General features: G+C 50.2%; 1 protein-coding gene across 1 annotated transcript; it reads left to right on the top strand.

Moving 5' to 3' along the window:
* The first annotated feature begins 5461 nt into the window (after positions 1 to 5461).
* On the top strand, positions 5462 to 14761 carry ARL10 (ADP ribosylation factor like GTPase 10). Its single transcript, XM_043912325.1, has 4 exons — positions 5462 to 5756; positions 6395 to 6596; positions 9499 to 9674; positions 11319 to 14761. The coding sequence occupies exons 1-4, from the start codon at positions 5574 to 5576 to the stop codon at positions 11490 to 11492; spliced, it is 735 nt and encodes a 244-aa protein (XP_043768260.1). The 5' UTR covers positions 5462 to 5573; the 3' UTR covers positions 11493 to 14761.
* Positions 14762 to 16607: the final 1846 nt, after the last annotated feature.

Raw genomic sequence — 16607 nt, forward strand, 5'->3', positions numbered from 1 at the left:
CCCTTGTTTGATGTGCTATGACATTAATCTGGTGGGTAGTCCATCTGTTTCATGGAAAAGGATTAGCAAGTCTACTTTAACCCCATATCTAAGCCACTTTCTCTAATCCAGCCTTTATTGACAACAAAGATGACATTTTTTTCTCTCCATTTGAACATCTTCTTTGTCTCACTTCTCCGTAGGTTCTAAACTTGGGAGACAGGAAACAGTCTTTATTAACTGGTTGTTAAGGACTGAATGGATGTATTCCCCCCAAAAGGATTTATTGATGCCCTAACTCCCAATATACAAAGGCTAACAGTTTTGCCAAGAGAACATACCGGTCATCGCAGACACCCTTTATCAACAACACAAGAGATGACTCTACACGTGACACCACCAAATGGTCAGTACTGAAATCAAATTGATTACATTCTCTGCAGTTGAAAATGAGAAGCTCTATACAGTGAGCAAAAAAAGACCTGGAGCTGACTGTTGCTCAGATCATCAGCTCCTTATTATAAAATTCAGGCTTAAATTGAAGAAAACCAGTAGGCCAATCAGGTATGACATAAATCAAATCTCATGATTATACAGAGGAGGTGATGAATAGATTCAAGGGGTTACATCTAGTAGACAAGAGTGCCTGAAGAACTATGGACAGAGGGTCGCAACATTGTACAAGCAGTGACCAAAACCATCCCAAAGAAAAAGAAATGCAAGAAGGCAAAGTGGTTGTCTGAGGAAACTTTACAAATAGCTGAGAAAAGTAGAGAAGCAAAAAGCAAGAGAGAAAGGGAAAGATACCACTGAAAGCAGAGTTTCAAAGAATAGCAAGGAGAGATAAGATGGCCTTCTTCAAGGAACAATGCAAAGAAACAGGGGAAAACATAGAATGGGAAAGACTTAAGAGACCTCTTCAAGAAAACTGGAGCTACCAAAGGACATTTCATGCAAGGATGGGTACAATAAAAGACAAACTTTAAGGACCTAACAGAGGCAGAAGATATTGAGAAGAGGTGGCAAGAATACACAGAACTATACAAAAAGGTCTTAATGACCCAGATAATCATGATGGTGTGATCACTCACCTAAGGCCAGACATCCTGGAGTGTGAAGTGGACCTTAGGAAGCATTACTACCAACAAAGCTAGTGTAGGTGGATGGGATTCCACCTGAGCTATTTCAAATCCTAAAACATGATGCTGTTAAAGTGCCGCACTCAAATGTGTCAGCAAATATGGAACTCAGCAGGGGCCACAGGACTGGAAAAGGTTAGTTTTCATCCCAATCCCAAAGAAGGACAGTGCTAAAGAATGTTCAAACTACCAGACAATTGTGCTCATTTCCTATTCCACTAAGGTTATGCTCAAAACCCTTCAAGCTAGGCTTCAGCAGAACCTGAATCAAGAACTTCCAGAGTACAAGCTAGGTTTAGAAAAAGCAGAAGAACTGGAGATCAAATTGCCAACTTCTGTTGGATCATAGAGAAAGCAAGGGAATTCTAGAAAAACATCTACTTCTGCTTCATTGACTGCACTAAAGCCTTTGACTGTGTGGATCACACCAAACTACGGAAAGTTCTTAAAGAGATGGGAATACCAAACTATTGTTTGTCTCCTGAGAAGCCTGTACGTGGGTCAAGAAGCAACAGTTAGAACTGGACATGGAACAACAGATGGGTCCCAAATTGGGAAAGTAGCCTGTATATTGTCACCCTGTTTATTTAACTTATATACCGAGTACATCATGCAAAATGCTGGGCTGGATGAAGCATAGCTGGAATCAAGATTGCCAGGAGAAATATCAACAATCTCAGATACACAGATGATACCACTCTAATGGCAGAAAGTGAAGAGAACTAAAGAGCCTCTCAATGAAGGTAAAAGAGGAGAGCAAAAAGTTGACTTGAAACCGAACATTTGAAAAACTAAGATCATGGCATCCGGTCCCATCACTTCATGGCAAATAGAAGGGGGAAAACGTGGAAGCAGTTACAGATTTTCTCTTCTTGGGCTCCAAAATCACTGCAGATGGTGACTACAGCCATGAAATCAGAAGATGCTGCTTCTTGGAAGGAAAGCTATGACAAACCTAGACAGCATATAAAAAGCAAAGACATCACTTTGCCGACAAAGGTCTGCATAGTCAAAGCTATGGTCTTTCCAGTAGTCATGTACTGATGTGAGAGTTGACTAGAAAGAAGGCTAAGCACTGAGGAATTGCTTTTGAAGACACTTGAGAGTAAAAAAAAAAAAGACTCTTGAGAGTCCCTTGGACTGAAAGGAGATCCAACCAGTCAATCCTAAAGGAAATCAGTCCTGAACATTCATTGGAAGGATTGATGCTGAAGCTGAAGTTCCAATACTTTGGCCATCTGATGTGAAGAGCTGACTCATTGGAAAAGACCCTGATGCTGGGAAAGATTGAAGGCAAGAGGAGCAGGGGATGACAAAGGATGAGATGGTTGGATGGCATCACTGACTCAATGGACATGAGTTTGAGCAAACTCCAGGAGATGATGAAGGACAGGGAGGACTGGGGTGCTGCAGTCCATGGGGTCACAAAGAGTCAGACATGACTAGTGACTGAATAACAACCCCCAATGAAATATTAGTGATATTATTTGGAGGTGGGGCTCTTGGGAGGTAATTAAATTTGGATGAGATCAAGAGGGTGAGGCCCTATCATGGGATTAGCATCCATATAAGACAGAGAGAGAACAGGGCTTGCTCTCTGCCATGTGAGGACACAATGAGAAGGCAGCTGGTGGCAAGCCAAGAGGACTCAAGCAGGGAAATGAATCTGCTGACCCCTTGATCTCAGATTTCCTAGCCTCCAGAACTGTGAGAAATAAATTCCTGTTTTCACCTCACCCCTCTATGGTATATTGTTATGATAGCCCAAGAAGACTAAGACATCTGCTAAGATTTAACACTATTAAATGGTGCCAGGAAGTCAAGCAAGATAAGAACTAAGATGCTACTGTTGCTACTGAGTTTAAGTTTCTTGCTTCCTTGTGAAAGAATTTGGAAACGAAGTGATAGGTAAGAAGTGAATTTATTTAAACAGAAACACATCCCACAGAGTGTAGGCCATCTGGAAAGGCAAGAGAGAGGAAGAGAAGGGAAGGCAGAGTCTTGAAATATTGATGCCAAAAGCTCAACTCCTCTGTACACCGGTGCTGAATCAAATCACAGAGAGTTTGGGGTGAAGTAGGAAAAAGCTATATTACTTTGCCAGGAAAAGGGGGGCCACAGTGGGCTATGCCCTCAAAGCTATGTGTTTCAACTTGGGGAAAGTAAAAGTTTTATAGTAATTGTTCAAAGAGCGTGGACATTCTTCTGATAGGTTGATGGTGAAGTAAGTTGGAGTCAGCAGCATCAACCTCCATGGCCAACTGATGCCAAGTAGGACCCTGTGGGGTTCCTGGGCATGGAGGTCCTTTTGTCCCCATATCTTATAGGCAAGACTCCAGCCTTCATGACCTTCTCTCAATTCCAAACAGCAGAACAGTTGCTAATCAAAGGAGAAACAGCAACAAAACCACCTGAAGCAAGATTAAAGGACCAGCGAGGCTCCTCAAGATTAGGAGACTAGACCACCTAAGACCCTGCACACACCCTAACCTTGTCAGCAGACCCACCCTTTTGAAACTTTGCAGAAGAAAGAATAGAAGAATAGATTATTACTACCTTGATCCTTATCACATACTCTTGCTGACCATAACCTTTTCCTGCTTACCAGGGACAGGGCACAGTTCTTGAGTCCCTAGCCTACTGTGTTCCCCCTTTGCCTAGCAAAGTAATAGAGCCACCCTTTCCTTCTCCGCCATAATTGTGATAATTGTGTCTCCATATCTCTTTTTTGGCATTGGTGCACACAGAGCCAAGATTTTGGCAACAGGACTGGTCTGAGGTCTACATCCTTGGGGGCAGCATACCATGTTAATCTTCCTTACATTCTCCCACCTTGAGGGGGTTTCAGTATCTGTAACATAGCTCAAAGATAGTGTTGTGTGTATCCTTTGATAGGGAAACAGGACCTTGCCATAGGCTGCTCTTGACTGTTTTGTTTCTCCCTGGTATCGAAACCCCTCCCTTATCTAATTAACAACTGCTTGAATCGGCCCATTGGAACTCAGGGAGGGTCATGGAGGCCCAACGAAGGCTGTTTCCTATAATCAAAGAAGTGGGGGATACAGAACAGCCTTGTGCCCAAGAGCCCCCACTGACCCCTGCATGTTATCAATGTTAGTTTTTATGGGCTTATTAATTTCATAGGCTAATGAGCGGGAGAATTATCCAGTTTTGGGGGGCAAGGGCAGGCAGGGATTTCCAGGAATCAAGCCACCACCCACTTTTTGGCCTTTTACGTTAGCCTCAGAACTGTCATGGTACTGGTGGGTATATCATTTAGCATATGCATGGCTGAGCGTATGATGAGGCTCAAGGTCTACTGGAAGTTGACTCTTCCACCATCTTGGACCTAGCTGGTTCTAACCAGTCTTTGTAATGTCTTACGCTAATGGAGTACAGTCCATGGGGTCCTAAGGGTGGGACACCACTTAGCGACTAAACCACCAACACTGGCAACATCTTCTCCCCTCTTATTTCACTACCAAGAAATTTAATGAGTTTGTTAGAGACCCTGGTAAGAATAGTTTCTCTGGATTGGTGGGAGTGAGGAATAGAAAATGCACAATATCTAGAAGTGGGTCTGAAATGGAAAGGCGAGGCAGAGGAAACAGGAGAGATCTGAGCATACCTGCGGGTGACTAGAAAAAAGCCCAGGGTCCACCCTGGTCTATAAAATGGCTTGAAGTTGTTTACAATAAAAATAAACCCATTCACCCCAGAGTTTCTCATGGGATTCCTCCTCTTGAGTACTCCAGGCCCGTTTCTCCTGCTTCTCCTCCTTGAGCTACACCCTGGACTTTGGGTCACGGAGGGTCACGGGACAAAGTGGTCAGGTCTAAACACTGATTCCCTGCCCCTGCTGGCTTCACCAGGATGCCAAGGGCTTTCAAGAGAGCAGAACCCCTGGGAGCCAAGCAGCAGCCAACAGAAGGTAGGCAGTACTAAGAGTCAGGGACCTGGGTTCCAATCCGGCCTCTGCCACTCCATAACCTGCCAATACCATAGCAATTCCTCTCGGAGATCATGAGGGATGCCCAGGAAGCATACGACCTGGGGTTGAATGCAGGCAGCACCCACACACGAAGGTGCGACTAGGGCCTCAGTTTTCCCTACCAAGGGGCACTGTTTCAAGGGGTAACCTAAGACAGTCTTGAGCTAACCCCCTAACAGCAAGTACTCGGTAGATGCCAGTGTAACCACGTCTCGTCCAGCCCAGGCACAGCCTCTCGCTCCACACCGCACCTAGCGGAGTGGGCGGGAGGACCCCGCGCTCCGGGCCGCGCCCCCCTGCTCCCGCCGCCTGTCGCGACAGCGGCGGTGCATTGTGGGGCTTGTAGTGCAGGGCTGGGTTGGTTGGGTGGGTGGGCGCGGCCGAGGCAGTCGCAGCGGGGCCATCTTCGGCAGGCCGGCTGGCTCGGCCTGTGCAACCGGCACTCGCGCCCCTCACCCGCCCCGATGGCGCCGCGGCCGCTGAGCCCCTTGGTGCTGGCGCTGGGTGGCGCGGCGGCCGTGCTCGGTTCGGTGCTCTTTATCCTCTGGAAGACCTACTTCGGCAGCGGACGGGAGCGGCGCTGGGACGGAGGCGAGGCCTGGTGGGGCGCTGAGCCTGCCGGCCTTCCACAGTGGGACGAGTGGGACGTGAGTGCCCGAGGAGGGTCGGCGCCTCCGCGCGTGCAGCCGAGGGGGTGTGACCGCCGCCCTGCGAGTTGGGAGCTTGGCGCCGTAGGCGCCGCGCTGGTGGGCGCGTGGCGGGCGACTGGGAGTCCCGGAACCCTGGAACCGGTGGGCGTTTGGGGGCATGTGCTGTGCTGCGCCGCTTAGGCCCCCGGTTTACTCGCCGGGGCTGGGGCCGGGGCGCGAGCGCGCGGCCGGGGAACGCTGTCCCGCCCGCGCCGGGTGCAGCCCGTGTTCGGCTGGCGACTGCGCTGTGCGTCCAGCCCGGGATGCCCTCCGCCCCCTCCCCGCGTCCTGCCGCTGTTTGGCTTGTTAGCGCGATTCGGCGCGTCCTGCCTCGGTGGAGTGAGGAGGGATTGTCAGTCTAAGGAGGCTGAGGCTCCGCGAAGGGGAGGAATTTGCACGAGGTCACCCAGGGAAAGCCAGAAGAACGGCTTTGGGAAATTCAGGACTCTTGGCAGCACTCGTGCCTGTGCACCAGAGCGGGCCTGGCAGTCCCTTGATGGCGGGAGGGCGGGGATGTGCGCTTTGGGCTTTCAGTCTTCCCTGCGGGAAGGGTGAGGCGGGAGGGTGCCGATCGCAGCCTGACCCGTGCTCCGCAGCCCGAGGACGAGGAAGACGTGGAGCCGGCGCTGGAGGAGCTGGAGCAGCGCGAGGTGTTGGTGCTGGGGCTGGACGGCTCCGGGAAAAGCACATTCCTGCGCGTGCTGGCGGGGAAGCCACCGCTGGAAGGCCACATCCCCACCTGGGGCTTCAACTCCGTGCGGCTGCCCACCAGGGACTTCGAGGTGGACCTGCTGGAGAGTGAGCAGACACCCCCCCTCCCCCCGCACCCGTCTCCCCCGTCATCTCAGCTGGACCCACGTTGGGGCTTGTTAATTAAGCAGGACGCGCCCCTGTAGAAAATTCTTCCCATGTGTCCCTGGGGCATAGGATGGAGTCCAGCACCGCTCTGTTCTCTGGTTTGGTCGCCGCCTGTCCGTCACCCTTACTGCAGCCCAAGTGCCTAACCCTGATACACTCACAGCTGAAGTTTCATGTATGCCAAACACTTGACAGACAGCACTTTAAAAAACCCTCCCAACTGGAAAGAGTTATTACCTTCATTATGTATGTCCTGCATGAGGCAGTGAGGCCCAGAAAGTTAAATAATTTATCCAGGCTCAGGCAGCTTGCCAGTCAGTTAATGCTGTCTGTCTGGCTCTGGGCTCTCGATGTTAAGTACATTGCTTGTTTCTGAAGTGAGTGAGTGAGAGTCGCTCAGTCATGTCCGACTCTTTAGGATCCCATAGGACCTCATGGACTGTGTAGCCCACCAGTCTTCTCAATCCATGGTTTCTCCAGGGTTTCTGAAGGGTGCTTCAGAAGGGTTTCTGAAGGGTTTTCTTTCTTATCATCTGTGCTTTGCATGCACTGTTAATCCCTTTATGAACTGCTGTTCATCCTTCAAGGTTTAGGTCAAAGGTGATAACCCATGAAGCCTTATCTGACCCCCAGGCTAGCTTAAGAGTTCTTCCTTCTGCCCTGACTGGGCATCTGGGGCACAGATAAGTCTGATCCAGCTGTGGCCCCTAGGACCCTGAAAGAGCTTGTTAAGTGAGTGATCAAAGGAGAATCTGAGTAGCCTCCTGCCCTCAATGTTAGGCTTCTTGGGATCTCAGGAGAGGATAGGAGAGAGGGTATTGAGAGGGCAGCAGTACTTTACTACCTGTGTCCAGGTAGAGGGACAGGTAGATTTCTGCCAGCCATAGGACTCAGACCATAAAGACTCAGTGGGTTTAGTTAAGTGCCAAACTGGTGGGATCAGACTCAAGGCCTGGCCGTTGGCCTGAATGGGCCAGTTCCTCTGGTCTCAGGGCCTTGCCTGCTAGCCTGCCCTGGCTACATCTTTCCTCCCTGACTGTAGCAAACATTGATATTTACCTGAGATTCAGTCCTTTCAGCATGCTTTCCATGTCTCCATCTCATGCCCAGGACACAGAAGATTCAGATGGGGGTTCTGCAGTTGAGGCCCACTCTGTCTGGCAGAGACAGTATCCAGGCTCAATAAGGTCACTCAACCTGGATTCAAACCCGGATCTCCTATTCAAGTATGGGGCCTTTCCCCTGCCACAACACTCAGTTTGCTGTGGTTGTCTGCATTGCTTGGCCTGGAGCCTGGCTGAGAATGAGCCCTTTGTGGGTCTTTGACTTTTCCCTCCCCTCCCCTGCCCCTGCCCACCCACCTCCTGTGTCTATTTTATTAGCTAGTTCTGTCAGCTTTATCCTCCAGTAGAGTTTGCATCTGTCCATTTCTTCTCACCTCCATCTCTTCCTGCTCGTCCCAATCCACGGTCACCTATCAGTACTACAACAGTCTCCTTGCTGGTCTTCCCTGATTCCACTTCTGTCCTCAATGTTGACCAGCAGCATCTTTCAGAAATCCATATCACTTCATGTCATTCTTGCTTAAAATGTTTAAGGGGCTCCCCATGGCCTCACTGTGGCCTTACAGGCCCTGGGTGGTCCAGCCCTGGCCATCCCTGCTGGTTGTGGCTCCTCCCCCTCTGGCGATGCCTCAGCCACCCTGAATGCCTTCTGTTTCTTGAACATGATCTTGCCCTGCCTGGTGCCTATAACGGTTTTCTCTGCCTCTCTTCATGACCAGCTCCTTGTCATCATCCCAGATTCAGCTCACGTGCCACCTCCTTAGGCCACCTTCTCAGACCACCCAATCCAAAGCTACCAGCAGACACCACCCCCACCCCGCCCCACCACTTTCACTTTTCCTGTTTTATGTCCTTCCTTTGTGGAATGTGTTTTTGTGTTACTGCTGTGTTGGTCTTGGTTACAGAGGGAGCTCCTTGAGAGCAGGGCCCCCCTGCCTGCCTTGCTGACCTCTGTGTCCCCAGCACCCAGATCAGTGCTTGGCACCTAGTAAGTACTCAGTATATACTTGTTGAGTGCCTGCTATGTGCCAGGCATTGTGCTGAGGGCTTTGGAGGGATCCAGAGATACATAGCTCTAACTCTCAAAGAGCTGAGTCCACAAGTGTCAGAAGTCTAATCAGAAACACTAGGATGCGGGGGTGACCATTGAGGACTTTGCAGAGGGACACAGAGGAACAGGAAAGCAACCCAGGTTGGGGGAGGTGCTACTTGGACAGCCACATGGTGGCAGGATTGAGTATGGCCTTTCCAAGGAAAGAAAGTGGGGCAACCAGACTGAACTAGAAAAACTGAGTGGAGAATGGCTGTTCTCAGGCAGCACAGGGGGTCCTGGCTGCTGACCACAGCCACTGACCTGAGAGGAAGCTAGGGATTGGGAGGAGGCAGGACAGCCCAGGAGGAAGAACCAGAGTACTGTGTATTAAGGACATGTTATCCCCAGTCCTGTGAAAGGTACATTGCGTACAGTACTTTGGGGTTTTGCTGCAACCTGTTAGGTAAGTTCAGTGAGGAGGAGACTGATGCTCAGAGGTGTTGACCTGCTCAGGGAGATATAGCTGTCAGAGCTAGAGCTGCACCCAGGTCCGATTGGCTCAGGAACCCGTGGACTTTCCCTTGCTAGAGCTGCACCCAAGTCCAATTGGCTCAGGAACCCATGGACTTTCCCTTGCTCCACTGGCCAGCGGAGGCTTGGGAGACTGGAAGTGAGGTGGGGGTGGGCTGTAAGTAGAGAGCCCGGGCCCAGGGAGGCTCTGAGCTGGCCCCTGGCCTCTCCTCAGTCGGCGGCAGCCAGAATCTGCGCTTCTACTGGAAGGAGTTTGTGAATGAAGTGGACGTGCTGGTGTTCATGGTGGACTCCGCTGACCGGCTGCGGCTGCCGTGGGCCCGACAGGAGCTGCACAAGCTGCTAGACAAGGACCCTGACCTGCCTGTTGTGGTGGTGGCCAACAAGCAGGTGAGGGCCGTGGGAGGCTGGCCGAGGTCGGCTGGGCTTGACCCACGATGCCTGGGGCCGGGAGCACCAGAGAGGGGTTCGGGCCTAGACCCGTGGCCTGCGGCACAAGGCTGACTGGCACCCCCACTGCTACCTGGGCTGCGTCCTCATTCCTCACCCCTCATCCTCTCTGCCTGCCTCTCTGCCTCCCTGTCATTTGTCATCCTGGAAGAATGAGAAAAATAATTTCTCTGTGTCCACTGTGTCTGAGGTGTGGTTTCAAATAATATTTCATCTGATGTTTCTATTCACTCTGTAAGATATGGGATACTGTTTCCATTTTACAGACAGGGAATCTGAAGCTCAGAGACAGTTTGTACACCTTGAAAGTAGTAAATTGGGAAGTCGTACTCCAATTGCACCTTTTCCACTCTGATATGTCCTTAATGATGTCTGACTCGATCAGAGAGCCATAGCTGGGAAGTGGTAAGAAGTTAACAAGTTTAATAATAATAACTAATATTTACTGTGTGCTCATAGCATGCTAAGCACACTGTAATCATGACCTCACTATAGGCCTTGACGTTAGCCCAGAGTTACAGCTGCTGTGTGGCAAAGCCAGGTCTTGAGCTCAGATCCTCAAATTTCCTGCTCTTCACTCTATTCTATATACATCTCCTGGCCCAGTAACTCTTGGCATCACATACTTACGGTGCCGTTCTCTGCCTCAGTAGAGCCCTGTTGTGTTTCAGGTGGTGTGGGCTCTTGACCCTGAGAGCTGTGGGACCTGTTTCCAGCCTGGCTTGGAGACATGCTGTCTGTCTTAGACCTCAGGTTTCCCCTGCCTATCAAGAAATACCTGGCACAGTTATAAACAGGGTAACCTTAGGTTCTGGTCTGCCTGGGACAGGCCCCAGCTATGCCTGTTGCTCTGATATAACTATACTAGTTCCTACTTTGAGTCTCAGATGTGACCCAGTTTGGACAATGAATCATGCCATCATCTTATATATAACTATGATTTTGAACTTTACAGGAGACAGCACCTAAGGTCCCATCATTCTATGAACTGCTTCAAGAAGAAACCTTTTAATCTTGGGCCAGGCTTGAAATTAAATGTACCAGCCATGTTGAGTAGTGGCCTCTGTTTTTTCCTCAGCAGGTTTCTAGGAGTCTAGCGGAGATGAGGCCTCTGTCTGAAAGTGACCTTACCATAAGATCTCTCCACCATTGAATTTAGGAAACTGAGCTAAGATTTCTATAAAGATCATAAACTTGGTCATCAAACCAACCTGGGTCTGAAACCTGGCTCTGCCACATATCCCTGTTTTCCTTTGCTAAATGGTATCACCTCCCTGAGCTGATTTCCCCATCAGTTTAGTATGGACAGTGAGTTAAATAAGGTAAGTACCTATCACAATGCCTGACCTAGAGGACGTGCTGTTTCTCAGCACAGTGGCTGTGGGTGAGAATGAGGGGATGGAAAGAAGTTGATACCAAGGAAAGTCAGAGATGAGGAAGTGAGTTTAGACCAAGTGGCCAAGAGAGAACTTAGGCCCCAGTGTTTCCCCCCAGGGAGCCGTTGAACAGTTTATTTCACAGATGACAAGGGTGGGTTGTTGGGACACGTTCTGAGTCCAGCCTGATGTCTCCGTTTCATCCCAGGACCTGAGCGAAGCCATGAGTATGGTGGAGCTGCAGCAGGAGCTGGGTCTGCAGGCCGTCGACAGCCAGCGGGAAGTTTTCCTCTTGGCGGCCAGCATCGCCCCTGCAGGAACCAGCTTTGAAAATCCGGGCACGGTGCACATCTGGAAACTGCTCCTGGAGCTTCTCTCCTAGGCCGGCGCCCACCCACTCACCAGCCCTGGGGACCCCAGCTCCGCTCCTCCTGCCTCTTCATCTCCAGCCGAGGCCTGGGACACGGGCCACATAGCATCACTTCCCTTTTTCCTTCCTCACCCTCGAGAGCAGGCCGGGGTGAGTGAGGCCAGGAACCACACAGAAGCCCTCCTGGCGAGCTAGCCATGAGGCTGAAGCAGGGAGGCAGCTGAGGCCAAGGCTGGGAGATGGCAGTGTCTCGCTTGTTCTGAGCAGCAAGTGGATCCCACTTTCATCAGGGAAGGCGGCCTCATCCTCTGACCTCTACAGCGAGCTGCTCAGCAGGCTCCAGTCTCCCCGCCCTGCTGGTCCCAGGGGGTGAGGACTGGTGTAGGTGTCCAAAGTACGCCCTAACCCTAGACTGATCCCTCCTGGTGATTTTGCACCCTCTTGTGTGGGCAGGTTCTGGGCCGTAATCCATGGGCTCAGACTCCCTGTCCTGCCTTATCCTCCAACCCCAGCTGGCTCGTGGCCTTGTGCAATCCCTGCCTCTCTGGGCCATCCCTTTTAAAGAGGGGTGATTTAGATGGTGGCTTTCTAACCGAGCCATGAAGATAGGAAGCTTGAGGAGGAATCTAGAGATCCTGGCAAGGAGCTTCCTGAAACCTCCCTGCTTTCCCAAGGTTGAGGTCCAGCCCGATAACCTCTTAAATACAGAGCAAGTGGTCTTCACCCCCTAATCAGAGAAACTGAAACCCGCACCCACCCCAATCTGGAGTCAGAAGCTGCTACTCTTACACTTAACTGTGCCAATGCCCATGTTTACATAAGTCTGGGGAAGGAAGGAGCCTGCCTGTGTTCCTGGGAAAACTTGTCAGGGGAGCAGGATGTTGGCCTCCAGACTTCATTTAATTATTTATTTATTTATCAAAGGAACAGGCCCAAGTTTTAGGCTCTGTTTCTAGGTGCTGTTATCCAAACCCCAGATGACTGTCATGGAAAATTTGGATCTTTGAGGAAAATAGCTGGAATCATGAATGACAGTGTGGTAAGCTACGTGTGTCAATGGAGACAGAGCTCTCGCTCCCCCGACCCTTTGTGGCTGTACTTGATGTCATAGAACTTCACGATGACCCACATAAACTTGAACTCCAGCACTTGGCCTAATATGTCAAAGGGACACAAACTCTGTAGAGGTAACAAATGACTCTGGGAGAGGCAATTTCATCATAGTTACTCTTAAAAAGAAATAAGAATGAGGAGACCACCCGATGGGTATCCTTGAGTATATCGCACAGCCTTCCTGGACCTCCTGATTGAGCAGCTCAGGCAAAGCTGGACAGAGTAGCTGGTGTCCTCTCCAGCACACATTCCACTATTCTCCTGTTTCCAGTGATCAGCCAGTTAAAGACTGTCTGTATTGACTCTTCAGTGCAGGCAGAAGGAAACTTTTGTCTGTCAAGAGGCCACTGAACAGTCAACAGCCACAAATGGGCCTTTTTTTTTGAGGAGGTAACCAACTCAGTTTGCTTTTTAATTGAGAATAGAGATCATGTGCCTTTGTTTCATTTGACATTTACTCAGCGTGCTACAGTTTCATACTGTGGCGGGTGCAAGAAGGGCGGGCCGGGAAGGTATCTCAGAATAGAATCACTTTTCTTTGAAATTCCGATTAACTTTGTCTTAAGAAGTGATTTGACTGATTTTATTTTGAATATTTTGGGAATGACTTGGGTTTTAGAGTAGCCTTTGAAACTCTGCTGACAATTCATTTTGCTGGCAGAAGTTAAGACTTGACTTCTCTGTTCTGTGAACTTCACCTTGTCCTCTAGTGTTAATACTTGAAAGTTACTCTTGGAGCCAGCGTTTTGGAGAGGGGCGCCCTTTTCTACTAATTAAGATCTGCCTTTGGTCTAATGCATATCACTATGTAGGACAGTTTTTAAAGTCCCCGCTGTCAGGAGGTGAACCTGAATAGAGTTATGTACTTGAGCAGCTTTCAAAGACCAGTCTCAGAACCAGCAGGTCCCAGGGCACACCAGAAGACACCATTGAGGAGCACCGAAGGTCCAGGGTACCTGTACAGACTGGATGGATGTCCTGTTGGCCTGTGGGTGTGCTCATGTCTGTGGCTGACAGCAGCACTCAGCTGGCCTGGCCTCCAAGCGGGGTGCCAGACACTACTTGTGTTCTGGTCCCTACCAGGACCAGACTGGGCAAGGTCGGGGAAGGGCCTTTATTAAGAACAGCTAACTACCTTGTGCTCTCACATAGTTGTTCCTGAATGTGACTTTGGTTCAAGAGCCTAGATGACTGCTCTGGGGAAACTGTTCATCTCCAAGTGCAGTTCCTGACTAACCTGGATGACACCATGTTTCCCCCTCTGCCCCACCTGAGCTTGGGAATAGTGAATGGATGGCTGGGCAGCTCTCGTACTCTCATGAAGACCATACAGTGCCCACTCGTGCTTGGGAAGGAAGCTGTCTACGTGCCGGTTGAACCTATGAATCACATACCCTGACACTGGGAGCTTCTGTTCTTAAGGTTGTTTGAATGAAATCATGGCTTCTGACCTGCTACTGTCCTTCTGAAAAGAGGTCAGCCTGGCCCAGATCCTGGACATGTGGATGGTCTAGGCAACAGGGCTCTTGAGGCTACTGGGACCACCACCTTGGACCAGCTGCCCATCCCAAGAAGCCTCCTCTGGCACCTCCTGGTGCTCAGAACCATCCATTGTAAGCTTGTGCCAACAGTGGTATCCAGCTGTGAGGACTGGAGAGGAGGCGAAGTTGGTCCCTCAGGGCCTCCGGACCCTCCTCAGAAAGCTGGTGGAAAATTTCACAACTCTAGCGTGTCTGAATGAGACCCCAGATTCTCCAGAAAAATGTTTCCACTTGCCTTTGGAAAATATTTTGTTCTTAGGCTAGTTTAGTAGCAACTGCCAGCATCTCAAACCAGCCGCTGAACCGCGTCTGTGGTGTCTATTCTCGTCCTCTCACAGCTGCCCCAGACCTCAGACCTGCATGGTCAGCAGTCTGCCTCTCACCCTCGCCGTCTGCTGTCACATTCTCCAAGTCTTCTCTAGTAACTATTTAAAGGGAAACCTCCAGCTTTCCCTGCTGCCTCCTTCTCCTTATGGAGATGGGCCCATAAAGGGACAAGGGGAAGATTGTCATTAAAGATCTGAAGTAAAGGAGCCTTGCTGTCCCAGCCCATGCCCTGTGAACCCAGGCCCACAAACTGCATAAAATGGAGTGTTGGTGGCTGTGTACAATAAATGCCAAAAATTCGGTGGTGGTTTCATATAAATTCTGATTTTGAGGAACAATCATGTGTTTGGTGCTTAACTGTCCCAGGGAGGGACAGCTATGGAGGGTGGTCCCAGAACACTTCCCACAGCAAATCTCAATTCCTTCACTCCACATTGGGGTGGGTGGGTACATCAGCTTTGGCCTAACAGTACTTTTGGGGAGATAACCAAACCCTTGTAGGAGTTCTAGCTGACAGGGCCAGAGCTAGGCATGAAAATGGAAGTGAGAACTTTTTAATGGTAGCAATGCTGTTTTTTAATTTAATTGAAATTTAATTGCTTTACAGAACTGGAGAACAGCTCTGACTGCCTCCACACCAGAGGTCAGAGTGGAGGTGGCACCATTCCACAAGTGTCCCCCCAACACCTGCCCTTGGGCTGGGCTCTCTAGTTCCCTCACAAGGTCCCTGCACTCAAGCCCAGTCTGGTAGGGGATGTCCAACCAGACTAAAAGATAGTTACTGGCACTGGCTACAGGAAGTCGGGGCTGTGGGGACTCCAGAACACTGACACAGCCTAGGGGCAGAGGAAAGTGGTATGGAAGGCTTCCCCAAAGCCCTATGGTATGGGAGCTGAACTGGATGAAGAAACAAGGTTAAGGGCCTGGCCCAGTCACAGGCCTGATTTCAGAATGCTCTGAAGGACTTGCATTCCTAAAGCCTGTGCTCACAGTGACAGTCACTGCTGAAGTCCAGCAAGCCGGGTCCAGTAGGCAGGTTTCTGTCCAGTGTCCAGCCTGCCTTAATAGTGTGAGATGGTGGGCTGCCTTCAGTGGCCGAAGAGAAGGCCAGCAAGGGAAAGTCCAGGCTTAGTCATTGGACAGACTGACTTCAAATCCCATGTTAATGCCTCTCAATCCTGCTTCCTTATCTGCAAGAAGATAAAACCACACAACTTTGTGGGTTTTATGTGAAATGTTCTATGTAAAAACACAAGTCCTTTTCTAGAGTAGTGAGGGGAGACAAATTTTATGTGATTTCAGGAGAAACCTCGGGAACAGAGGGCTTTTGTATTATTAATACCTGACGATAATGAATCAAGAGAAGAAAATGCCCAGCACCCACCTCACACTGTGACCATAATCCTACTACATACCAATCATGCCACCACACTACACAGGCCAGGCCCGAAGGAATGCCACGCAGTGTGTAGCCCGGGACTTTGTACACGGCAGAGTTGCATTCAGCAGTCCAGCGGACATCTCAGAAAGCAGGCTTGGGGACCTCAGGCTCAAAAGACATGCCGCAAAGGCAGGTCACTTGAAGGCGGATCAGGAAGCAGCTGCAAAGCATCTTACCTGCTGGCGCTTGAGCCACAGCTGGCTTCAGACCAGGGCACAGAAAACCAGTCCACCAGCCCCCAGCCTGGGGTGGGGCCGGCACTGGAGGCCCCTCCCAAGCAGCCCAGCCTTCCATAGAAGTATTAGTCAGCTCAGATGGTAAAGAATCCGCCTGCAGTGCAGGAGACCCAGGGTCTAACCCTGGGTCAAGAAGATACCTGGAGAAGGGAATGACTGCCCACTCCAGTATTTTGTCTGAAGAATCCCATGGACAGAGGAGCCTAGCAGACTACAGTCCATGGGTCACAAAGTCAGACATGACTAAGTGAGTGATTCACTTTTTTATATAAGTGATAGTGGAACTGCTATTCAGGAAACCAAGGTAGCGAGCAGTAGAACCAGAACAGGGGAGAAAAGGGAGGGCAGCTGTGCCTAGGAGGGTACATGAATGTGCAAAGGACTGAATGGCCTCTTTACTTTGGTTGAGGAGGTTATTGAAGGGGCAGCCCCAGGGCTTGGCTGGGAGGGCAAATACAAAACTGTCAGA

This window comes from Cervus elaphus, chromosome 9 (genome assembly GCF_910594005.1).
Source record: "Cervus elaphus chromosome 9, mCerEla1.1, whole genome shotgun sequence".
NCBI lineage: Eukaryota > Metazoa > Chordata > Mammalia > Artiodactyla > Cervidae > Cervus > Cervus elaphus.